At 42.0% G+C, this 26,484-nt stretch overlaps 1 protein-coding gene across 2 annotated transcripts in view; it reads right to left on the bottom strand.

Moving 5' to 3' along the window:
- The window catches only part of cltca (clathrin, heavy chain a (Hc)), a 31,854-nt gene extending 8,080 nt beyond the window's left edge, over positions 1-23,774 (bottom strand). Inside the window, exons 1-19 of one of the 2 annotated variants that reach the window (XM_068599699.1) lie at positions 23,381-23,774; positions 14,203-14,410; positions 10,567-10,835; positions 9,766-9,927; positions 9,546-9,659; positions 9,009-9,182; positions 6,519-6,716; positions 6,071-6,271; positions 5,589-5,741; positions 5,273-5,395; positions 4,427-4,564; positions 4,150-4,314; positions 3,856-4,036; positions 2,893-3,056; positions 1,588-1,713; positions 1,351-1,493; positions 529-763; positions 303-425; positions 76-221 (exon numbers count right to left, since the gene is read on the bottom strand). In XM_068599699.1, coding sequence (XP_068455800.1) covers positions 76-221; positions 303-425; positions 529-763; positions 1,351-1,493; positions 1,588-1,713; positions 2,893-3,056; positions 3,856-4,036; positions 4,150-4,314; positions 4,427-4,564; positions 5,273-5,395; positions 5,589-5,741; positions 6,071-6,271; positions 6,519-6,716; positions 9,009-9,182; positions 9,546-9,659; positions 9,766-9,927; positions 10,567-10,835; positions 14,203-14,410; positions 23,381-23,422 — 3,065 coding nt within the window. In that variant the 5' untranslated portion in view covers positions 23,423-23,774. The remainder of the gene's footprint in view (positions 1-75; positions 222-302; positions 426-528; positions 764-1,350; positions 1,494-1,587; positions 1,714-2,892; positions 3,057-3,855; positions 4,037-4,149; positions 4,315-4,426; positions 4,565-5,272; positions 5,396-5,588; positions 5,742-6,070; positions 6,272-6,518; positions 6,717-9,008; positions 9,183-9,545; positions 9,660-9,765; positions 9,928-10,566; positions 10,836-14,202; positions 14,411-23,380) is intronic. The other variant, XM_068599700.1, reaches the window with a different exon arrangement.
- Positions 23,775-26,484: the final 2,710 nt, after the last annotated feature.

Below are 26,484 nucleotides of genomic sequence, written 5' to 3'. Positions count from 1 at the left end.
CTCAGAACACTTCAGTTTTGCCGTTGGATTTTAAAATGACACGGCACAAACTCCCCAGATCTTTCAAGTAAACACCTGTGTTCACTGAAGACGGAGTTGTCCAATACAATCTTCTCCAGCAGCTCGATGAGCTCGTTGGGCAGGTCTGCGGTCATGAAGGCCTTGACTGTGACAGACACCTCCTCTGGGTCCTGGGTTTCTGACAGTGCCGTTTGCACCACCTGCGAGCCGAGGAATAGAGGCTTAGAGAGCGTCGGGCGGTTGCGTGAAATGGGACGAGAGTTGTTTAGCGTGTACTTCACCTGGTCGATGAGCGGCCGTCTGAAGGGGTTGGTCTCCAGCAGCACGCTGGCCCACAGGTCGGGGTCTTTGCGGCGCACCAGGTAGCGAGACAAGCTCTTGAACAGGGAGTTTTCATTGCAGACCTGATGTGAAAAGATCAATTATAATCCTTCCTGCTACGGCGAAGACAAAAAAAGGTGAACTGAACCGTTTGAATAAGGGGAAGTAGAAAAAGCCCATCCTCACGTTGATCAACTCCTGGTCACACTGTCCTCTCTCGTAGGCCACACAGGCCAAGTGGGGGTCTCTCTTCTCGCAGTACTTTCCCACCACGCGGCTGTCGTAGAATGGGTTTTCCCTCAGGAACCGCTCGGGGTTGTTGTTGCTGTCGATGTAGATCTTGGCCAGAGCGTTGTGGGTGGCGGGCTCCTCGCAGCCCTCGTGGATACGAGACTCCAGCCAGGGCAGCAGCAGCTTCAGTCTGTAAGGGAGGAGGGATGTCAGCGCGTCCTCTGGACCGCTCACACAGCGTCTCAGGCAGGAATGAAGCGCAATTAAAATCCTACCGAGAGCACTAGATAGATGAGGTTCTCCACGAGGGAAGTCTGTGTTAGACTTGAATAAGATTCCTCTGTAGATCACTGGAATTTATTAATATTTACTTCCACTAAAATCGAAGTTTGAATAAGGGTAATAACTCCTGTAAAACAATCAGTGAAGTATTTTATTGCCGAAAAAAGTCTAACTGGATTAATTTGGTATGCATTATTGTGACAGAAAGCAGCCCATTTATGAGGATAGTGAATAAATAATCACACAAGTTGTTGTCAGAGAAAGTAATAATGCCGCCGCACTGCTTCTATTCCTAAGATAAATTTGTCGGTCATAGAAACTTCAAATAATCTTCATCTTCTCAACCATCTGGTGTTTCAGACGAAGCTGCAACACTTTCTCTTCTGATGATTAACCTTTTACTAAATAGAAGTATAAAGGTATAACCCCCGTCTGAGGACAAAATTACTTAAATTTAGTTAAGTTTAAACACATGCAGGTAGAATAACGCAGCACCTGTTTCTCTTTTCCACCTCAGCGACCAGTTCGTCCGTAGAGAACTGTCCCCTGACGACCAGGATCAGGCTCTTGATGACGTCCTCTGAGCAGTCCACGTCTAAGAGACCACCAATCACAACCGGCAGGCGGCTCGGATTCACCTGAGAATAAAAATGAAACAACACATCTCATCATCTTATTTCTGAAATACAATGAAGTAGTAAGTAAGCGTCATGACGCATTGGAAAGCCGTACCTTCTGTACATAGATCTCAATGTACTTCTGCAGGTTGTTGCGGTACAGGTAGAGGACCAGGTCGTGGACAAAGTCAAAGCGGTCACAGACGATGATGAGCGGCAGCTGGTCGGTGAGTTTAGCTTCCTGTCAGTCACACAAAGTGGAGGGAAAGACGCCAGGTTGAGTAAGACAACACAAAAGCACTACACAAGCCACAAATCCAACAACTAACGTCGGTGCATCTTTTACCACCACACTTATATAGATATATTTTACTGCAGGTATGACGATACTATACTGTGTTAGATGGTGTTGTTGAAATTACAATTTAAAATATAATTTGGCAAAGTGTTTGTCACTACGACAAATGGACATCACATTGCAGAGATACAAACCAAGACCTCTAAATGTTCTAAGACAGCTTTCTTACTCGAGATGCACCGATTGCAATCGTCAGATTGCAAGTTGATTCAGATTCTCGGTGCGTCTCCATTTCTTACATATTTGCAGACAGAAAGCCGCCAGTTGTCAGGTCAACACTACACAGCACTGGCCACTAGTCCTCTGTACCCCAATGCCACCCATCCACACTCATACGGGATTAACAAACTGGGATTGTGCACCTTGCCGATGTCATCCTAGAACATGCCGAACTGACTACCGGGCTCCTATTACCGGGGCGACACACTATACACAGACACCTCCAATCTCTTTAAATACAGAGTGCAGGAACCTAATTGGTTCACCGTGAACTGCAACCACCCACAAGACATCCAAGGAATGACTAGGGCTACATAACGCTATACAATATGGTGTATGAATTGTGTATAAGCATATACACCTCCATACAAAATCCCAATTTCAATACTGAGCCTGAAGCTCAGGGGTGAGGGTGAAAGCAACAACAACAAAAAAGGGGAAAGTCCTGTACTGTGTGGAGGGATAGATTTACCTGATACATGTCCTGCCATCCCAAAGACAACAGAGGAAAAGCACAAAAGATAATTCACTGCTGGGATCTGCCAGTGACAGTAATAATGTTCTAATCTATAGAAAGGGGTCAAAATGTTAAAGAGACCTGCGACGCTTTTCCTTTAACAGCATGAAGCATCGTAAAGACTGACTCAGCACTTCAAAAAATAGGCGATTTGAAACTAAAACAGCGATAATACACACAAAAAAACAACCTTTATTTAAAATAAAAATCAGCAAGAATGCAGATCAGGAACAGAAAGCGACCACGTTAGAAGAAAGGATCAGGTAAAGGATGAAGAGACGTAAAATGTCAGCGTTTGATCGTTCCAGCTGTCCCCGCGTCTTTACCTTGAGGAAGTTCTTGACCCGCTCGGGGTCGTAGCAGTTGCTCTCTCTGCAGATCCTCTCCACCTCTTTGATCTGGCCCGTCTTGCAGGCGGCCTGGATGTATTTGAAATGGACTTCAGGGTCCTGACTGAAGTTCACAATCGAGCCCAGGAAATAGAACAGACCTGAGAGAGACACACAGTCACTTATATTAAAGCTGAAGCTTCTACATCGTCACCAATCTAATGATCGCGGTATGGATCCAGTAATACAGCCTAAAAGATATAACATTTAAAATGTAGCTCCATGAAAACCGTTTTGCTTTTCCCTGAATAGCTTATTGAACCTTTATACTTTATTATTCCAGTAATAGAGGTGAACTTAATCACCTCCAGGCCTCTCTGCACAATCTATTGATGGTCCTTTCTCTGCTGCTCTACTTGTCAAACTGATATATTAGAAGACATGTAACTGGGCTTAAGGAATGGATGCATTAAAACCACTGAAGGACAAGTTGAATACCACTCTGATGTACAAACATGTATATCTTTAAAGATTTCATTGGCTGTTTATCAGTACTGTGAGTCTCTGATGTTATCAGTGTCCATGAAAACATTACAAATATTTTTATGGGAATGTGAAGTAGCATTGCCATAAAAAGGGGGGCATTACAGGAAGTAATTACAGTACTGTAAGAGACAATACAATATGCATGTATCCATCAATATTTTTAGAAATAATAAAGAGACATAGTTTAGTAGTCGACAACGATGCATTGATACCAAAGAATAACTGAGCAGTCAGTCATAAGACACACACACCAAGAACATTCATTCATAATACATGACACAAGTATGCACAAACAACACCATTAGCAAACTAAGAGCACACACACACACACAATGTGTTTTTTTTTCCATAAGACGAGAAAGTGTTCCACGAAAGAAAGTGTCAAGAATCTAAAAAAAAAGTTTAGGATCTCACCTTCAAAGCTCTTGAAGGACTCGAAGAGCTCGGTGAGAGACTGTGTGGTGAGCTGCTCGTGGTACTTGGAAGCCACCTGGACACAGATCTGCAGGTTCTGGCGAATGTTGGCCGACAGCATGGCCCTGAGGCACTCCAGAGAGTCCTCCACCGACAGCGAGCCAAAGAAGTTCACCAGCCACTGGAGGGGGGAGTTTAAGTTAAGCTCATGGGTCACACAATATCAACCTCGGTCTGTATTTAACAGGATGTAGCTTTCATTTCTTTTTTAGGCAGACATTGGCTGAAGCGCACCTCTGGGTTGAGCAGGTGTGTGTGCACCACAGCGCGCTTGATGTCGTACAGGTCGGTGTAGTGCTCCAGGGCCCTCTGCAGGAGTCCAGCCTTCTCACACAGCTGGGCGATGTGGGCGCGGTCGTAGTTGGTGAACATTTGGTTGCCCAGGATAGCATCAGCGACCTGCAAACATGACAACACAAGAAAGTTAAAAAAATATATATATATACTAAAAATTGCACCTGAGCGTCATTAACTAGACTCCTTAAAGTAAAGTTTGTGGAGGCGCGTTCACCTGCGGGGCGTGCATGAGGTTCATCTCCAGCAGGCGCGTCTGCAGTGGTCCTTCTGAGGGTCTGTTGTTCTTCAGAGCGTCCAGGAGGAATGAGGTGCACTGCTGGATCAGGTTGGACTCCATGAACACATCCACGATCTGGACAGACAAAAGGAGAGCACTCAAGAGAGGAACCATGCTTGTTCAGCTACAAAAATACTTCTCAGAACCTCTCATTGAACAAAATAAAGTACTTCTGTTCTGTAACCATCGGTTCATCATCACCTTCGTCCAACATGGAGCGCAACACTCTTAAGTTCTGCACCTCTCGTGTAAAATTGTATCAGAGAAAGATGGCTAAATGCCATACAGTCCCTCTTCCAAAGATTTAAGAAAGTCTCCAATGCAACGTGTTTTACTCTTCTTCCCCACCAGTACAGCTGCTCGAGGCAAAAAGAGGAAGCTGTGTCAGCAGCATGCATTTGCAGTGCAGTGTGTCTGCAGTGGCGGGAAGTAAAGGAAGAGGTGAATTTCCTTTGCACCGCGGAATCGCTGAGGTTCACAGATGTTGGCAGGTCATGAGACTCAGCCAAATACGTTGTAAAGTTCAAAAGGAAAGTCTGGGTTCGACCTGTGAACCTTAGACTTTAGAAAAATAAGTTATGTCTCACCCTAACCTCCAAGAGTCTGCAGTAAAACCTAATCCCCCCTGTGCTGCAACAGCTGATTTTTAAAATCCTACTAAACCCATTTTGGTCAGGTTGTAACAGATACACATTCTACTCTTATATCAATATGATAAAACACACAGCCAGATTTTTTTTTAATAATTAGGAAGTACTTCATTCCCTCATCCCTTCCTCTGACCTGTGCGATGTCAGCCAGTGGCTCTTCATCCTGGACCAACATCTGGGCAAACTGCAGGCCTTGTTCTGGGTTGATGCGCATCACATTCCTGAGCAGAAAGATCCAGTCTGGGGTGTAGCCAACCTGGAACGGAAACAACGGATTCATCTACATCACTACACGGAGACGCACTGCGGTATGCTTGAAAACGACATCTTTAAATTTGGGTAAAGCTTTCCGTTTAGAAATGCATTTCACGCAGTCCACCCTCTCCTTTATTGGTCGTGCACTTTAAACATAAAGAGGTCAAACATCCCACTCAGCCAGACGGACATACCTTCTTGGCGTACAGGACGATCTTGGGGAACTGACCAGTCTCCGCAAAGCACTGGATGACTTTGTTGGGGACGTTGGCCCTCAGGTAGACGCTGAGTGCCAATGTGGGATCCACTGCCTTCACCAGGTCACCCAGCTCCTCTGAGCACTCCAACTGAAACATAGGACGACTAACATCAGCATGGGAGGCAATTTAGGTCAATAGAATGAATAGCAAGTGTGTGTATTTTTGTTTTTTTTAATATGCTAAATTTGTGAAAAATATAAATATACATGAAATGATATCTGCCATCTCAGATTATGTTGTTTACCATTGAAGCAGTTTAGAACCACCCAAATCTACCATTTCCAAAGGCAACATTACAAATTCCTGACATAACGGATGTTGTCACATGACCCAATATAATAGTCGCGTAAACAAACAGCCAGTCACAGGAAAAGCCCCTTCCTGTGGCTGGTGGCCGAGATGGAGATCAGCAATACCTTGTCTTCCTTCAGCCACTTCTCCAGGAGCTGCTTTCGTCCCTGCTGGAGGACAGGCCTGCAAAGCTCCAGGGACTCAAACTTGTTGAGCTGGCCCTGGTCCAACAGGATGCCGAAGTACTGCAGCAAAGGGGAGGTCTGGCCTGGCTGGGTCGGAACTCCTTGGAAGCGCCGGATGGTGTCTGGGGTTCGCAGGATACCCTGAGAGGAGGGGGGAAGGTCAACTGAAGGTGAGCGGAGATCTCCATGACTGATTAACGGCAAAACAAGTGGGTAGAATTCAGTTGTAACCAAACAAAAAGTACATTCCTGTGGTGCACTTTTGGAATTTGCATCATGAAGCAATTCAACACTATACCCATGAATACAACCATGTGGGACCCTGCATTTCTTTGAGTTCGGACTATCAGAGAGCCGTTGATTGGCCCCGTGCTAACGGGAGCAGTACCTTTGGTGCATTGGCAGCAACCTTGGCAGCCTCGGAGTAGTTGCCGGCAGCAAACAGGTTGTTGAACTTGCGTGCAAAGAGCTCTTCACCACCGGCGAGGTTGTTGCGAACGGCTAAGCGCAGAGCCAGATCCGGGTTCTGCAGCACGTTGGTGATGTAGGGGATGATGTTTTCCTCCTCCACGCAGACTGACAGCACCTGTGTTACAGAGAAAATAGAGAACGTTACAGTTCACAAGAGACCAGACACTGTCATCATGCTCAGAGATTTTGCCTCCTTTTAAAAGGTTTTTGATTGTATTAATCAGAAAACACCACATATCCGCAGCTATTTAAGGCATGAGTCGTATATAAATAAAATGCACTGCTTCCTCGCCCAACAATGGCTCTGAATTAAAGCTAAGCCAATACAGATAGTTGGTCTTTTTTATTTGAACTCATCTCAACTATGCCAGCCTAAATCAACACATTCATTATTCACGTCCTGTGCCAGAAATTAGATGAGTGGGCAAACTCAGCTGAATGTAACTGTGGGTAATTGCGCTAAACGCCATTAAACACCGCCTGGCCCTGGGTTGTGGCCGCTGAATTCAAATGTATTATTACTGGGTCAGTGTAACGCACGGGTTTTGTGAGAAGTCTGGCAACAGAAACAGAAAGGAGAATGAGTCGAATGAAAAGAGCACGGTGGAGGAAAGGGTCGGCGCCTGGGGGTGAAAGGAGAAAGACAGCGAGTGTTGGCTCCTCTACAAACAAGCCCAGCAGGTCAGTGCCCCCAGCTTTTAACACGGGAGACTAGACCTCATTCCTCCAGCCACTAAAGCAGGGTCACTCACTCTATTGTGAGTGGGCAATTGGAGGTGGGCTGGTTGAAATAAAACATGGACAAAAAGACGGGATAAAAAGAAAAATAGATCCTTTAGGTGATTCTGTGTTGTACTCAGTATGTACTTTAAGTGTGGTCAGGGAGGAGCACCCGAACGAGATGCAAAGGCTAATATTTGAGGAAGGAAAGATAAAGAGAAAACATGGCAGATATAACAAATCCCCCGGACAAGTGAGCCCAAACTTAAATCATTAAAAAATGTAACATTCAATTTACATTATCAGAGTCCGATGGAAAAAGGAAAGAGACAAGTTTGCCAGAACTGTTTTTAACAAGAGCGCCAGATGACACATGAACGGTCGTATCGAGTGATACACTGGCCCAGAAACACACACGCTCAAGAGTAAAACTGCAAGGAGATAAGGTGGAGGTTGTGATTGGATGAGAGGGCCAGCGCTAAGAGGATTCAGGGCACCAGGCTGTGCCTCCCTCTTGACATCATGTGCTGATGCCGCCCCCTCCTTTTGCTAGTTCGCCTACTCCCATTTCTGCTCTCTGGTTTGTGTGCAACAGCTCTAGACTGCAGCTATCACCAATGTCAGGCCAGGTCTGCCACATACACACTGCCCCGGTTGGACTCACAATATCAGAAATCTTGATACTGAGACTCAGTTTATAGCTTGTCCCCAGGGAACCATTGTGGAAGAAATAATACTGGAGACACAGAGACGAATAAGTGAATACCAGACACTAAGTCGTAAGGAGGATTCAAACCACAAGTCTTATGTTTAAATTGGTACCCATCTAAGTCATGTCCAGCCATGACGTCAACATCTTAGCGCCTCACCTCAAGGTGGGGTTATGGCGGTATGTTTTATTTCTCACTGCCGTGAGCCAGTGAGTTTTTCTTATGACCAAAGTACTGTAATCCCACAAGAACAAACTAAATAATTAGCAAGTAATAGATAAAGCAAATTTTGTTAATGTTGTTGACCAAAGATTTAAAGCGGATTTAACAAAAGTGTACTGGAAAAGCATTGTAGTAATGCATTACTCAGTATTAGGTTACCAATTGGAGGCACCAAAAGTGGCCTGTCACTGTCACTGTGTACGTGTTTGTGTGCATGTGATGTGTACACACACAAATACGCACTGCACAGCCATACAGCGAGATCTGTCACCGCCTCAGATCAGCTTTCCTCCCTTCACTCAATTATTCATTTGGTGTGTGGCCTGGCTGGAACATTATTAATCAGCTGGCTGGATCCAATTCTCCTCTCTGGTTCAGCTTTACAAAAGCAGTAAGACACAACCCTCTCCTCTCCCTCTCTCCGTCTGTCTGAAACCCTACACCTTGGATTATTTATAATGCCTCCTGGTAAAGTCTGAGCTTGTCTGATGACGACAGAAAAACGAAGGGTTGCTGTTATTTCCCCGTGCAACAACTGATGTTGAGATGGTTTACATTCATTAACCTGCGTCAGATTTGCTGTACACATGCTCGCAAATGACACAAGGGGTACATCATAAAGAAGTGGCGTCTGTGTTTCAGGTTATGAAAAATATTTGGTTTCAGCAGCAGATTTTACATGAGCAAGAATGAGCAGCCATTCAAAACATATTTCATTTCCTCGAGCAGTGAGGAGGAGCACAGGTTGACCTTACCTGTCCCTTCCTGTTGACCCCAATGATGCCTGCGGTGGCCTCATGTGGAGCAGTCACAAAGATGGTCTCTCCGCTGATGCGGTTCATGTAGATGCAGGTGCCCGTCTCCAAATCATACAAGTGAATGTAGCCGTATTTGGTAATGAGGAACACCACATCTTGCTTGGAGCTTATCTGTCAAAAACAAAAGAATAGAGTCTGTAAATCAGATTAATCTATCAGAAAAAAGGACCGTACATTAACTTGTGTGCCATTCAGTTTGATCAGCATACTGATTTTACCGTCACGTTTTATTGGAAATTAAAATCTTAGCTCAAACGTGTGGAAAACAAATATTTAAACTGCAATGACCTGCTGGAATCGGCACTTGTCTTTCAAGAGCAACAGGCCGTTTGAAGTAGTTTGCGGTGCGGTCCAGCAGAGGGCATTCCTAAACACTTCAGTATAAGCTTGACTAATTGCATGCTCTGTTGACCCATCAGTAAACTAAAGTGATGAATTGGCATAGATGGTAAATTCTGGAGGTTTGCGTCATACCTGCATGGCCACAGGGAAGTCGTTCTGGGCTTCTGGAGGGAAGAACACATCCACTGCCTTCTTTGGAAATGGTTGGTTGCCGGTTGGCGGCGTCCCCACTTCAATGATATGCAACTGCGTCAAAGAGGAGAAAACGTGAGAAACAGACTCAGATTTTAATGCCATTTGGTGTAAGCGTAGCAAATCCTGTTCTCTCTATTACGTTATTAACACCAATCACCTTTCCTCCAGCCTGCCCTCTGACAGCGAAGCAGAACAAAGTGGACTCCTCTGTATTCCCCTCCATCTTGAATTGGGCGAAGCTGGCGGCATGGCCTTCAATGGGCTGAGAAACCTTTCTGTCAACAGAGTACAGCTGCATGGCTCCAACCACCCGGTTTTGCTGAAAAGGATAAAACACACATTGGTAGGTCTAATAACATATTAAACCGACTGGCTGAAGGCTGATTTATACTCTGGTTTTTTGCATAGACGCAAGCACGCATGGCCGACCTTACGTGGTCAAATCGGCCATTTTGCGTGCGTCACCCCAAATTTCTGACTATCCGTCAAAGCACCGCAAGCCCACAAGGCTGTGATTGGTCCGCTAACCACATCCTTCCTGAGTCTCGCATTTCCGGTTTCATAGCATAATACCGCTGTTTTTAAAAGCCGCAGCAGAAACACAAACAATGGATCCTGTTGAAGAACGTTTGGCTGCACAAATGCACAAATATGAGCATTTATAAAACCCGTCTGACGGAGTATCAGGACACAAAGATGGAGGTGAATTCCTGGAGGGAGATATCGGTGAACGTCGGTGTGCAGGTCGACTCTTAACGGTCGTTGCGCCACCTGCTGGTCTGGAGTATGAAACACACGGGAACTATAAACCAACATGAGTCCGTCAATCTAACTGCGTGGCCAGCAGCAGTTGCAGAAGTATAATTCAGCCTTAACTGTGTATCGATGGCTACTGTATGTTCTGTTTGAGGAAGGCATGGCTCAATCTTAAATACATTTGGTATTGGGTATAGTTTACCTGGGCTGAGATGCCGATGAGCAGGAGCCATTTCTGCTTGGCGTCGGTGCGGTAGTTGATGATCTGGCAGCCCGCCAGGCTGGAGTGGCGGTCGAAGACCTTCACCGGCTGCGAGTCACCCTCCATGCTCCAGTGGTAGACGGCATTGTCAGTCACAAGTGCAACTGTGTTAAGGGAGATCCACTTCCAGAAGGTAACGTCGTCCGTCATGGTGTGTGCCTTCATCTTGCTCTTCATCTCGATGTTGAAGATCTGAAGGGTTTTGGAGGCTGGTGGTGGGGGAGGAGGAAGGGGGCAGGAACCGGGCCCCAGAGGAATGTTATAATCACTAGAAACAGTATGCCCACAGACATTCATAGAAAACACCAGATTTTGATTGAAAGAAAGAGATTTAAATTTGAAATATTGGTAGTCATGAGAGCAACGATGCCATGACTGATAGAAGGGGGACGCCATACATGCTGTAGTCGGAAATAGTGTATTTGAAGTGTAGTGAGACAATTGGCATCGAAAAAACAAGTTAATTCAATTTTGGCCTCCTAGGTAGACTATACAAGGATCTATTGTGTCAATCATGTGCGCTTAGAGCAAATAAGTCTTTCTAAACTCTCCTTGTACATTGTGAATTGGCGGTGCAATGCAGAGATGCCCAATGCCAGATGCATGGAGGATTTATAGGTCAAATAACTAAAAGTAAGAAGTAAAGTCATTTTCAATGCGCGGTAACTTTAAAAAACAAAAACAATCCAGTGAGCAGAACTAAGACAAAAATAGTCAAAGGGGCTTCCTGGGGCCTATGAGTGTGAATGAGTGAATACCTCTTTTTCTTTGCATAAGTCATTGTAAATTATGAATATAGATTGAAGAGATATGGTCACTTTAGTAAAATACTATGTTTATCAAAGAGGTTTCAAAATTGTACTCTGCATGTATATTGTCATGTCCGACTACGTGGCCCACCCCATCAAATGGACAGCTTTCATCGAGAGGGAGAGACGAAGCAGACAAGAAGATAGAAGCAAGAAACAAACAACTTACAAAAAAGGCAAACACATCTGCATCTGAGTCAAATATATAACGGTGAAATACGACAGAAGCACGACAGATACAGGCACAATTAACCCGGAGGGGAGACTTTTGGACAAGAGTCACAGGAAAGGTTTCCCATAACAGATAATTTTTTCATTAAAAGGTATTCACTCACCTGCATTTATATTTATTAGTTAAGGTTAATTTAGTGAGCTAAAGCTTTATTAAGAAGCAGTGTGATGTCCTTGTTTGCTCATTATTTATTACTCGTCGACAGAGTAGGACAAAGCAAAGACCAATGCGTTAGCACAACCGTCAAGATCAGTTTGTCAAGATCACTAAGCCGTGGGATCAGAGTACAGAATGTGGTGTGGCGAATGGATCACTTGCAGCAGCAGCCAAATTTCGAAGAGCAAGCAAAAAGGGATTTTTTTTTTTTTTATTGAATTATGATCAGTTGTTGGGAGGTGTGTGCGCATTGTGTCCGTCCTTCAGAAAGGGTGACATGAAAGGTCACGACTCGATACCGTGTCATGTGACGAGGTCGGCTGAGAAGCATAGTTATGGTAGACTGAGCAGGGAAGACAGTGGGGGTAGAAAGAGTGAGGAAGAGTCTACGCTAACACTACGCTGCATAATTAGTGAAGAAAAGACGGCTACTATAACCTGAGGCAATATGGATCTGAAGCTCACTGTACACTGGAGCTGTTCCTTTTCAGAAAAGTAAACTGTTTTTTTTATGGGAAGCATTCCCTGAGCGGTCTTAATCACCATAGCACCAAATTTACAGCAAACTGAAGTGATCAGTAACAATAACTGTAGAATTACATGTAAATTTATCAGGGTAAAAGTCTCTTTCAACCAAATCTGCTTCTCCCTAAAGACAGAAAACACAGAGCCCCATGCATTCGCTGCGTGACATTTTACGAGGCAGCAAAATGTAAAAAGATTAAATTATTGTCTCGTGTCACATGTTTGTCAGTTATGATCGAGAACTCCATAAAAGTTCAGCACAAAGTTTATAACTGCGCATTGCACCACATCCTCAGTGGAGAAGCCAGTCAGCAAAGAAAGGCCGTTTAACTAAACATGACTAATAAATACATTCAAAGGGAGGAGAGACAGTTTCACACTTGCCGTCAAACCTGCACCTTCTTTAACCATCAACACCACAGAAACAATCCAACATACTTCCACCACTTATTACCTTCTCATTAGTAAACATGAACACTAACGGATGTTCACTAGGTATGCGCAAATGAGTAAATAATGTGGTCAGTTCACTGCCCTAGGATATACGTCAGAAGAAAACCTGAAGGCCCTTAGAGATGCATCCAATTCACAGTACAAGACTGGGACCACGGGCAGAAAGTTTAGCCAAAATTCCAAAGAAACAAGCTGTTTGGCTCACGACTTGTTGTTTTAAAAAGTTGGAAGTGGACAAGGACACAGGGCTGTTGGATCAGCTCGACAACAAGTACTCTTTAACTCCATTTCTCACACTGACAAAGCGAGCCTGACACGTTAATATCCAAAAGCCTTTCTCGTCCCAGGGTACTCTTCCAACTTATGATAGAACCAATCAAAGTGAAATCCCATTAGACTTCCCACATAGGTTAGCACATTCATGCTACGCTCTCTGGTAGTTGGAAAAAACTAATCTTCAGGCCTTGATTTAGGGAACCACAAGTTTGGCAAAAGAATGAATTGACTGACAAATATTAAACACAGCTGGAAAACAAGTGAAACAGGTTTTGGGTAATGACCACTTCACACAGATGGAAGACATTGATTTCAAATGAAAATTAAGAAGAACCGTGAATTAAAATGAAATATTTTTTTACCCCACAGTATTACCACATTAAACAGGTTCTAATGTAATACACATTATGAAATGCCAGCAAGCTATAAGGCTGTGAAAGCTAAATCCTGTTTACAAAGAAAAGGTCCAAAGAATTATCCAGAGATGTGTTCAGATAAATAAAATATTAAAAAAGCAAGGCCATTAACAAACAGGCTTTAAGATAATTGTACCAAAACCTGAGTTTAAAGTGCACAATTGTACACAATAGGTAATAGTGATGTCAGCTGTTATCAATATAGCATATATGCTTAATTTGTTTACAGCAGAGGACAATGCTGAATGGGATAATTTCATAAATGCTGTCTTGAAAACAGGATTTTACTTTGACAATGAAGTAGTTAAATTTCAACTCACCGTCTGCAAACACATAAGAAAGCAGTAAAGAAAAAGAAAAAACATAGAAAAGACAAAAACAAAAAAGTCAAAGCAATGCTGGACAAAAAGAATAAAAATATACTACTTAATATTTACAGGACAAATGTTTGGAAGAAACATACATGTTGGCCGATTAAATTAATTTACAGTGGAAAACTAAAGTAGCTGCATGTTTATGGACAAAAATAGATGAGAATAATGTCTAAATATTCTTAATTATTAAATGGTTAATATCGCTATATTGAACAAACATCTCAGAACTGAATACAGCGAGCCCCTTACGGGGGGGTTAGTTAAAATACAACACTGAAAGAATATAATTGTAGTAGTTGAGAAATGTGGTTTGCAATGCCAACACACTGCCTTACCTTTAAGTGCAATGACTTTGCTGGCTGGATTCATGATGGCGCTGTCAGCCGAGATAGGCCTGCGGATGGGTGTATTGGGGTCTGCCATGTCAATGATCACCACCTGAGACTGCTCACCAACCTTCTCCCGGATGCAGATGAACTTATCCGACTCCATGGTCAGGGTGCTGAAGCCTATGTTGGATGGATTGATCCCTAGGTTTTGGAGCTAAGAGAGGAAAAAGGGGAAAATGGGGGAGATATGTTAGGTTGAATAAAAATTGCCTGCAAAACGGTAAAACATTATTTGCAAAGATAATCAATGGCAATATTGAGATCAAATTCTTTCCTGCCATAATCTCATCTACAGGTTGCTAGTTGCCATCAGGCAGTTTTAGTTTATTTTGATTCCACTTTAAACCAGTTCCCCAGAGATGTCCAGGCAACCATGTGGTGAAATAACGGAGGGAATAAAACCTGTTGGACAGCGGGAAGTGACTTTCAAGAGTTGCAGCAAGTGTCGGGTGGCTCACGAGCCGCAGTAACCTTGTGCACAGCAAATATGATATTTAACAGTCAAAACAAATAAATGCCTGGTCCTGATCAGAGAACAACAGTGTCCAATAAGAAGGCCTTTTGACACTCTGGTCAGCTGCCTCACGCTACCGCAGCCAGCTGATGAGGTCATCAAGCCCGACACTGAACAGCAGCTCTTTGGACACATGGAGCTGTGGCGTGGTCACAATGGTTAGAGTGCTGTACTGGGTGGAGGGCTAACCCAATGCCAAGTTCTCAAAGCATTGGCCAAAGATTTAAGTACCACTATATTACTCAACACTGTAGTCTTACTGCAGTCTGAATACCAGAAGCCGAACGGAGTCTTACTTTGTGCAGCATTTTGGAAGTAGTGAGTTGAGGCTACAAGTGAAACTAGCGTTAGATGACGACTATTTTGCCAGAATACCCGTCCTGACAATCAGCTGTGATGAAAGGATTCATATAAATTGAATCAAGCAACAAAGTAAACCACAGTCCAGCAGTGTGGCTTCAGTTTTCCTGGTCTCCCTGCAGAACAAACAATGTGCTACAGAATATAAAACGGTTTAATCTGCATCAAAGCAAAAGCCCGTGGCTATGGGTAAAATGCTTTGCAGCACATAGCCCGACACCAGCGAGCTCTGCGGCTCAGTACACTGCCAAGGCTGGAAACAGGGCATCCTGCCTGCCTCACACAAACCCTGACACAGCACAACCTATCTAGTGGCATTGCCAGAACCGCACTGGGCAGGAGTCAAGACTCGGGTACAAGAACAAACCACGCATCAGTGTTACAATTCTAAAATGAAACCACTGCCAACCAGATTTGAATAACACTCAACACAGCAAGAGAGACAAGCCGCTTTCACGAAACAAACGGAACTTCATTGTCTTCTTCATAACAAAACGCTAGTGCAAAGTAAACTTGGAGGAAATGAAACTACAACAAAAAAACATGTTTGATGTTGCAATTTCCTGGATTTTCGCAACCTAACAGGAATACACCACGGTTGTACAAATTGCACTTAAACACAATTTCCTGATCAAACTTGAGTCACAGCTGCTCTGTAGACACATCTTTATAAATTACTTTTGGGGTCTTTTTTTTTTTTTTGCACCTTTGTTGTGACAATTTCCATTTGCCATAACAGGTCAGATTAAATTATTTCTACAAATTAAGACAATATATTACCTTGAACATGTATTTACAAACAAACAGAAAGAATAGAAATAAATGTGAATCTGCCTTACAATATTTAGCTGCCACTAAAACATCAGATTTTATCACAATCAAGAAAATGCAAAACAAATACCTCCAACAACCCATCCAACATAGTCAGTGTGGTATTTAACCGGGATATCTTATTTAAAATAGTATTACAGCAACACACCAGCATTATGTTGTGAGCAGTCACAGAAGCATACACTTAAACTGTAATAAAATAAATTATAAGTAGATGTACAAGGCTGTTCATCGATGGACAATAACTGAAAACTATGTATATTAATATTACAAAAAGACCTTTTAGCTAATGGCTTAACCAGGGACATGTTGAGTTTGCATTGTACTGTAAAGTATTAATGATTGCTTTACCCATTACTCATAATTTACATTTCAAGTGTCAAAAGTAGTTTTGTGAACCCAAATTGGATCTCTGAATACAAGCCTTCAAACATCAGCCAAGATTTACCAGTGTTTGGTGGCGTCATGTGTTCGTTTCAAGGCTTGCTAATCCACTGTCAACAATTGGCTGTGGTTGAGTCCTAATCAGCAAACAGAAACCACAGTTCCAGGAAATGCTCAACGAAGTGGGAACACCTTTTATCAATGACAGGACACACCCTCCCCTTGGCCTGCCCCACCCACATTCTTTCACTAGTGTGTAACCCCGTTCCCTCTCAGTGACACTGCGATAAATGACCTCACAAAACCAGTGTTACTACCAGTTATGGCGAAAGAACTCGCAAGTGGTCTGTAGCAAGCGTTCACCACAGTGTTTTAATGGGTTTTCATTACTGTGGAGGGTGACATCATACAGTAACGTCATAGGAGCCGTCCAGGCGTCTTATCGCTGCCATTGTCTGGAACAGAAGCCTTGTTTACTCACGCAACATATATTCCAACACCACACAAAGGGAAAGAACCCGCTGAGGGAATATGCTTTACTAACCAGCAAACACTTTGCTTTCACAGATCACCATGAAAAATGCCATGTTCCTTGAAATGCACTTGCTAATGTGACAAAAAAAGAAAGCGTGTAAAGACTGTGACTTTATTTAAATCGTCCCCCTCATCTCTATGAACCAGACTGGAGGTATGCCTATGTATTAAGCAGGACAGGAAGCTATCTTCTATTATTACACAATAGTTTTCTCGACAGATTTTCTCACTCATTCAACCATCTGACATGTATTCTGGGATCAGCAGGAAGCCCTTTCATTCACAATGAACAGCATTCGTAAAACAGAAACGGAAGATGGCAGCACGCCCTAATCACAATGAATATGTTACCTCCGTCTCCTGGAATGAATAAACACCAACAATCGGGCAGATGGTGCAATTCTGGCACATGGACCACACCACAGTTTGGTCTGTCAGACTGGTTTGCTATGGAAACCGAAACCCAGGAATTTGGGTTACGGCAGGTCAAACCAGTAGAGCTACAACCAATGTGGAAAATCATTTAGTCATTTAGTCAAGCCACCCTGGCCTTAGTGCTGCTGCATAAACAACTGCATAAACAACTTTTAACGTCACATACACAACATTTGACCTCTGCCTTTTAATCCAGCCTAAGCATTCGGGGCAGTAAACCACCCGAGGAGCAACTTAGGGTTCAGGGTCTCGCTCAAGGACACTTTGACATGCAAAAAGGAGGGGTCGGGGATTGGGCCCAAGGATTCATCGGCAGATGCGAGCCTAAAAACTAAAAGTCTATCTGCAGCTAACAGTTTAGCAAGAGGAAAGCACAAGGAAGACTGACAGAAAGCCTAGTGAGAAGGAATGTCCTGTATACTCCAGCATGATGATCAACTGACTAATCTGGTGACTGTGTTCAATGCATGTAATACAAAGCTTGTTAAATAAGAGGAAAAATAAATTTGCATCAGGGCCTGAATGCTAACGTCGCAGCGACGAGGCCAGCTAGCCAGAGAAATGGCAGCAACAGTGAGTCACTATTATATGTATGCATTACTATCATTAATCACAAACAGTCAACTCAATACTTCACTCCATTCGAATCACTTTGGGAACTGCGTCTTCAATGACATTATTATAGCAGGTCATGTCCCAAATTAGTGGGCCTGCAAGGCAATACGTTTCCAACACAGACAGCAAAAGTAAAAGTATAAGAACGTGAGCCTCGCAGAAAGCACATCAGTTAATGTCAACCATCAACACTTATCAAGACAGTGTCAGGAAATGAGTGCCTGGTTTTATTGCAGTAAATCTTGATTAAATTAAATTACATCCAATCAGTCAAGTTAACATGACAATCTACTACTGCTTAAAGGATACCAAAACTACTGATAAAAACATAAATTTATGTTAGAGGAAGACGCAGCAAGCGCTTTACTGTGGAGAAGAAGCAAAACAAAATCATCTAAAGCCCAAGCATTCCCATCCTTTCATTACGGATAACTAATGGGAAAACAAGGCAATTCCCACATGAAGATCACTTACATATAATTTAAGTGAGAACCAGTGATCATCTTGGCTTACACCAGAAAATATTGAATTATCTTGATTTCATTGTAGTACCACCATGTTTCTGTGACTATAATGCTTGGTTCCAACTAAGACATCAAAATAAATGCTATTTAATTAGCATCTACCCTGACTAAACAATAATTGAAGAGAAACACAACAAACTTGCTTTTAGCAATGCATTACTTGAATATCTTTGTATTTTTCTTCAGCATGAGCACTTCCCTGCAACTGGTGTAATAGCAGGTATACATTAGTCATTTTCCAAAATCCCACGTTTATGCAACTCTTGCCCAATGCGAATAACCAATGCATCATGCAGCCCTATTGATGATGTTGTCTGGCTCCTTGGAGATGATCCCTAGCCAACAGTCATCCAGCTCAAACACATGTTCTCTCATAGGAAAGCTCAGTGAATGCTTAGTCAAAATTGAGCTGATTGTTGCTTTTAAGGAATCAGCCATCAGATTTGAACTATTCTGAATGCCACAGGAGTACCATTTGTTGATTTAACCTGTATGCTGCTCCTTCAAGGGAAAGCAGCGACATGCTCAGCAGAATAAAAGATGTGTATGTCCACAACATGTAAAGTTCAAGGGGAGGCCAGGGAAGGATGTGCCATGTAATGTGCTGAGGTTTGCAGCACTTCGTTGCAGTGCTCCACAACAGGAAACCAGGGACCCATTGTCTACCAGGACTGAAACAACAGGCCTGCCCAGTGCTGCCTCCTCCACTACCATGTGACACTGGTGGGAGACATGTGACCAGCCCAGGGGTGAGGAGCAAAGGGGTTGCCGTTACCGTTTCTGATATAGCAAAAAGAGGGGAGCGGGGGGGAAATGCATGCATTTCTGGAGCTCATCCATCTCCACTTCTGGCCAGTTCTGCTGAGGTGGTTTTGGGACTGCAGTTTCCTTTTTTCTCACAAATGCGCGCTTTATCTTACATTTAGTCGGTGCTGCAGAATGTCAAGTGTTCAGCAGTTCGGTATTCTCACCGGCCTGTCACGAGATATCAGCTGGCCAGTTACTAACACAGTTCAAAGTGCACCATCCAACCCTTGTAAGGTTATATCTTAAGAGCATGGCACCACAATCTAATTACTCCTAATGGGTGTTTACTATGGAACTTAAGGGTAATCATTCTATGTATATTAAGCTTGTCTTTGTTTCCTCTTTTAAAAGTGTCGATAACTCCAGGTTTGTCTGAGCCTCTGCTCATGTGGTTGATGAAGTGAGTGAGTAAAAAGTTCTCTCAGGTGTTAGAGTTAAGAAGAAAAAGTGATGCCATTTAATTTTAGCATTAAGAATACCAAAATATGCAAGTAGACTTTTTTGTGTTGATAAAATGAATGCCAGGTGTTCTGGGGAAAATATATACTTCATTTTAGACATTTAACAATAAGGTTCATTGTGGGTGTTTGAGCAAGGAGAGTTGGACATGTTTTGTAAATATAACATTACTGTATATACACTAACAAAACATACACATCTGCAGAGAAAGTAAATCAACACTAACATGTCAACATAATATTTGATAAGCTGAGACTTTTCCCTACACAACTCATCAACAGGGAAGGAAACCTGGCTTGACAAACCCTGCTTACTAAATATAATATGCAAGCGAAGCCTTTGTCAAGAAAGCATGGCCAACATGGTATAATTACGTAAACGGGATCAAGGGCCATTTTTTAATTATCAACCATTATTACCAACTACCAGGTAGGTATGTGCATGGAGGATTACACTTAAACTGATCAGAACCAATGCACTGATTTGCTCCTGTGAGTAAGAGATACTTTTCAGTCATTACCTTTTTTCAGTTTACTAAGATGAGTGTACAAAGTAGAACGCATGACAAACCGATTGCATATACTATGTTGTGCAATTAAAGTTCTTTAACTGGAGTCTGCACTACACTATATAAATGGATGACACATAAAAATGCAAGCTATGCAAGTTGACCGGATGAGAGAGGACACACAATTGCAAAGTTTCAGGGAAGAAGAGGGGGAGAGGGCACAGACCTAGAAAAATGATTTCCTTTAAGCTGTCGTAGGCAATATACAGCTCTGTGCATTAGCTTCCTACATTGGATTCCTAGAAATCCAAATCCTGCAAACAATGTCAATAAGAGAATCATTTGTGTAAGCTTCACTAAAAAAAAAGTATCAAAAGTATAGACAACTGAGAAGTATAACATCTTAATTTGACCATGATAAGAGTTATTTGCTGTGATACTGTTTAACATTAACTTCTCAAGACTACATATGCAAGCATCTTAAACTATAGGCCTCCACAAAATATGAGTTATTTAAGAAGGTGTATGAGAGTTGGTTGAAATTTACTTTAAACCAACTGCACAAAACAATCTTTATATCTCTTTTTATAGACCCAACATACCCGAAACCTCAAAAAGGCATCAAATGAGGATGACTTCCTTCCTGCTACCAGGGTGAACCTGGAATCCTATTGTACCCGATAAACTCATAAACAACATTAATGGGCAGTTTTCTCAGAACAAACCCATCATAAATGAGACAACAGAATAAAGAATTGGGACGCATTTGTAATTGAGGTACGTGTGACAATTTATCTTGATACAGATTTTATATTAGATCGCCCAGCTTTAATATTCTGCATGATCTGCTCAAGTGATGCATGCTGTGAAACATGCATGAAACGGCATATGTAGGTCATGCATTAGTGATAGTAGCTGGAGACCTCTTGGGAGTTGATTAGTCACACAAAATGACCTTGTGATGTGTCAATGTCACAAATCAGGAAAAGCATACAGTTCATAATGTATAGAACTAGAATATGGTACAGTTACTAATTGGAATAAAATGCTAAAAGTTGTTGCATCACTTAAAAAAAAAATGCACATGAAATAAAACGTATCAACAAGTATGAATGAGAGGAAGCTACATGTGATATGCACCGAGTCCCTGAATAAAAAGCTTATAAGTCAATTCAAAAGCTACAACCAGTATAATGTAATTACAAAGATCTAGTGTCAGAACACAGCCTTTCACTTTGTTGATGATATTATATTAGATCAAATATATTCTGAGTACCCACAGTAATTCACCACTTCTGCATTGCACTGTTTTTGCACTCCCACTCCTGCAAAAAATGAGGACTTAACAAGAGTCCAAAAATCATTCCATACTCATATCATTGTAACTGTATGCACAAAGGACTTCTGCATAACTTTGTGATACTCTGTTTCTCTATAATCTCTTGCGATAGGCCTCCATATTAACTGATGTCACTGAAACTAAAATGGAAACAACACAGACTGCAGTGTTGCACTGTAACTTGAATTGCCTTTCATCAAAAGCAAACAAGGCAAAAAAATAAATAAAGACAAATCTGAGGACAGCATCAACCTGCTTTAAACAAGAATCAAACCTGGAGTCCAACTCAAGAAAATATATAAGAAATGTGATAGTGTGATAGTGTCACGGGAAGAAATAATGAGACCAGTAGGCCCAAGTTCAAACATTAGTCTGCTGACCTGTCACTAAACAAGATACTGAAAGTCATAATCTACTTCTATAGTACTGACCCTGACCACGCATTGGGAATCAATGTCTTACACTGTTGTTATTACTAAGTGTTGAACAAACATGGGACCTCTTGGAAACTAAGGAAAATGAAAGCACACAACCAAGAGCCTGGATTACAGGTAAATTGTTTACATTTAGCTCAGAGTCATCGGTCACATAAGACTGTGAACCCCAAAGCTGTTTGTATTTTCAGACCAGGCTAGAAAACAAATAAAGTTGGAGTAAACAAAAGACATTGTTAATGCCAGTAGGTGGAGAGATCCTATATCACATCCGAGGGTTGACTGAAACACCAAAAGTCCCTATAATTTATTCATTACTTACTGAAAGTCAAACTTACAGACTGAATCCATAAGCTTGGAGAGCCATGAATGTTTCTACTTCCTCAACCTGACCCACTGGCAGTTGTATTAGTGCTATAGTAAAGGTGTGGCCATTTAAACCAAGAAGCAAGCCCAGTCCATGCATTGCATATGCCTGCACATAAAGGAAACCACCCGTTTTCTAATACCACAGAGCGTGGTAAGAATGACAAGCTAGATGCTTGTCATTCTTAGTTAATACTTGATCCTGGGCACACTTTGGCGAAGTCGTTCAACATGGCTAACGTTAGTCAGACTGCTATCGACAAGCCAGCATATCACATGACCATATCTACAACCGGCAATCGTCATTATCCTCCTGTGGTGGGATAATCACGTTGAAAGTTACAGCATACTCTATCGATAATGTGTAAACGCCAGACAAGTAGGCTAAATGTAAACGTGGAAATAGTTTGACTTCACGGTCAGCTGTCACGTTACTGTGCAGTTCGTGCACCGCTTATGGTTCAAGCAGGTCAGTGCAGGTAATACGATAACGAACTACTAATTAAACGTGAAACGTTAGTTATTCTCACAATTATCCTAAAAGAAACATTGGCAGTGACCATTTGTACCGATATTATATCAACGTGTGACGTTCACGTTACTCTGAGAAAACGGACACTTTTTTCGGAGAATGTGTTCATTGCCGATAGCTAACTAACACTATACGTGACGTTAACTCATAAAAAAGACTGGGATAGCACAACTGTTCCGATTAAGACTTGATATGTTTTCTTTAAACATGTTCGTGCATCACAGTGGCAGGCGTCCGTCATTTAACGCTTTATCACGAACCAGGGTGGTTTGTCAAAGTGTTAGCAAGTGGGCTAGATGCTAACTAAGATAAACGTCATCCACCCTGCCAAGCTAGTTAGCATAGCTCGCGTTAGCTAACTCAGCTTGTTAGCAAGCCGTAACTTGTGTTGGAAAAGTCCCCTGAGCCACTCAGAACCTCGCAGTGATTACGACCGAAAGAAAACTTCAGCTAACAATTCAACCATTCATTCATCTACATACCTGCAGGTGCTCCTGAAAGCGAATAGGCAGGATCTGAGCCATGGCGGTTCCTCTCTCACTCTCCTCCGGTTTCTTCTAATGCTAACAAATTACGGCTTCTTCTCTCAGCTGCTAGCCGGACAGCCAGTGGGGTTGTAGTCTAAAGTCCAAATGAATTAAATGTAAGCCTTGTGTAGAACCTGCTGTCGGTGTGGTGGTACTTTTTAATTCGTCCCTGAACTGTTTACTTGCGGGCTTCCCCTGGCTAACAACCGACTGCCACTACACCGACTCCCTGGACCTGCAATGGCGGTGGAGGTTGGTCTGCAGAGAAAACATCCCGGAAATGTAAGTCCACTCGGCGGATGAATACACAGTCACACTTTTTAAAAGTGCATCATGACGTGTATAATCACTATTTCACGGGTATATTTAGACATATTTAACATGTTTAATATTGTCTTTAAATTACCAAACAGTGACACAAGACCTACACAGACATATATATACGAAAACAAATGTAAAACTGGAACTACTTCTTTCTATTCGCCCTTTGATTTTTGCCACATCATTCGTCTTTGTAAATTAACGTCAGCCCTACGTGTTGTACACTTGTTCCTCTCAGCCAATCAGAACACTCTGAACTCAAACCAGACGTTCAACTTAATCTTCTCCTAGATGACCATATCATTTTATTTAAATTAGTTTTCACATGCTTCTCGCCAGTATGACTCACATCCTCTAATATTATATGATCAAAAATTACCTTTCAGCCTTATGTTAGACTCATAGTTTATATACACAATTTACTTTAATAGGAATAAACTTTCATCAACGTTGATGTTTCGACACATATATTGGCAACAAACCTTTGGTACATAAATGTGTCTCTGCAGTATGTATGTTTTAATGTCCTCAGGCATACACTGTACACACTGCGACACAGGTAGATACACAGACAGATTTATACTGACATAATGATCCAACTCAAACTATTCCTCTAAAAGTTTGCAAGCAAAGCAATTTATAAAGACGTAGCTGCTTTTTGATAACTATATTTATATTTTCCACACTGAAATGTTACTTCAAATGTAAACAATTAAAAGTGCCATGTCATTTTCTTAAGACAACCTGATGAATAAAAGTGAAATCCCACAGAATAATGACATCTTCAACAATGTCTGTAGTGCAGGTTTTTGTCAGAATCATGCAATATCTGTTGGGTGGAGTATACACCCAAGTGATCATTTCCCTTTTTTACATCCACAATTTCTGTTGGCAGAGGATGTTACTTTATTGCTCAATGTAAAACTGAATGTTGGGAAAACCGTTCCTCAAACAAGCTGACCTTTTAGCATATATGTCATTATGCTGAGCCAGCAATTATGGCTACTGAAGAAAATGAGTACTGAGCAATCTCATATCATGATGCCTAAATAATGCAGTACATTTCCCTGCAAGGCCACCATGATGTAGATACATATACATATAAAATAGACCACATGGGAAAGGAGGGTGTCCCCACATGTTGGTCAAATTATTATTGTTGTTTGTCTCTGATCAATAGAGAGGCAATGAAACAATTGCAATTTCATAACACATTGTTTTATAAAATGCTTTATTGCATTCATATCTATGCATTAATAACGGCAAAAGTAAGGAAACTCTCTTCTTAAAATACATTGGTAAAGAGACCCGAGCCAAGTAAACAGTTGCAAAAATAAAAAAATGTAATTGTTGATTAAACACCAGAACTTATTCACACTAACTGCTTCCAAATGCCCAGTTGTTACCCTGTGCATCAAGACAATTTAATGTCAGATCAATTAACAGGCAACAAATCAAGTTACGGTTGAAACACACATATTGAATGTTATAAGATTGGGCGAGAGATGATGTTGATATTTCCTGTGATGATGTTTTCTCTTGTGTGATAATAATGTATTGTCCCAGTAGCATTAGTGTCCTACCAAACAACATCTGGATTATGATCCGTCCAGAATGACCCCCTGGGCAAAACTACTTCATAAAAACTGAAGAGGAAAAAGAAGAAGAAGAAGAAGAAGAAGAAGAAGAAGAAGAAGAAGAAGAAGAAGAAAAAATGAACTGACCCAAACATTTAAAAATCATGTGGAGGGGAAATGTGGGGGCATCAGTTGTTTTTTTTAAATTAAATTGTTCAATAAGGAATTCCTGCATTGTAAACCTGCATCATCATATTTGTGTTAAATAAATGATACTACTACTACTACTACTACTACTACTACTACTACTACTACTACTACTACTACTACTACTACACTACTACTACTACTACTACTACTACTACTACTAATAATAATAATAATAATAATAATAATAATAATAATAATAATAATAATAATAATAATATTGCTACTACTCCTACTCCTACTACTACTAATAATAATAATAATAATTAGGAAAGCTCAGACAACAGAGGATTACATGGAGCATAAACAACAGTTTTCTTCTTCTTCTCCTTATATTTAATTGTTGTTTTTTCCACCTGGGACCGAGTCTAAAAAAACCTGGACCAAACCAACTATGTAATTTGTTTGCGTATAGTCTCAGAGGCAGTGGAGGCCGTCCTGAATAGACCATTCACGCTGCTGTTGCTATGGATTCCCAGGCCGAGGGAACGCAAGACTCAGACACTAACAGAGAAGCCATGTGTGTCACGATTAAAGAGTGGCCTTTGGATTCTCTGCGAGGATGTCACACAGGCCCGCTGAGGCTGCGCTTAGCCCCGGGCTCCATGCTAAATGAAGGGCATGGCTGGTGGTTCTGCAGCCTTTGCCCTTATCTTCAGAGTCTCCAACAAAACATGTCCCCATCTTTATTTAAGCTCGGAGTCAATTGGGGCCGACAGAGGAGCAGCCATGCTCGGACTTGCAATATGTGCAGCGAACCGGGTCACGCTCACAAAAAGGTAACTGTCTCCTTTACAGATTTCTGGCCGGTAGTACACTCCAGTGCTTTGGCAAGGATTTCGGCACAGATGGGAGCTCCGTGTCTTCCTGTGGCCGGGAGGATCCCATCAGGGATGACTGAGCGGGACTGACACATGGATCCGGAACCAGGGTTGAAAAGTCCCTTAGAAGCCT

The sequence above is a fragment of the Clinocottus analis genome, unplaced genomic scaffold (genome assembly GCF_023055335.1).
Source record: "Clinocottus analis isolate CAN_PGR_092001 unplaced genomic scaffold, fCliAna1.0.p SCAF_5, whole genome shotgun sequence".
NCBI classification, from domain to species: domain Eukaryota; kingdom Metazoa; phylum Chordata; class Actinopteri; order Perciformes; family Cottidae; genus Clinocottus; species Clinocottus analis.
The sequence above is the reverse complement of the archived record's forward strand: the minus strand, read 5'-3'. Positions and strand labels throughout refer to the sequence as shown.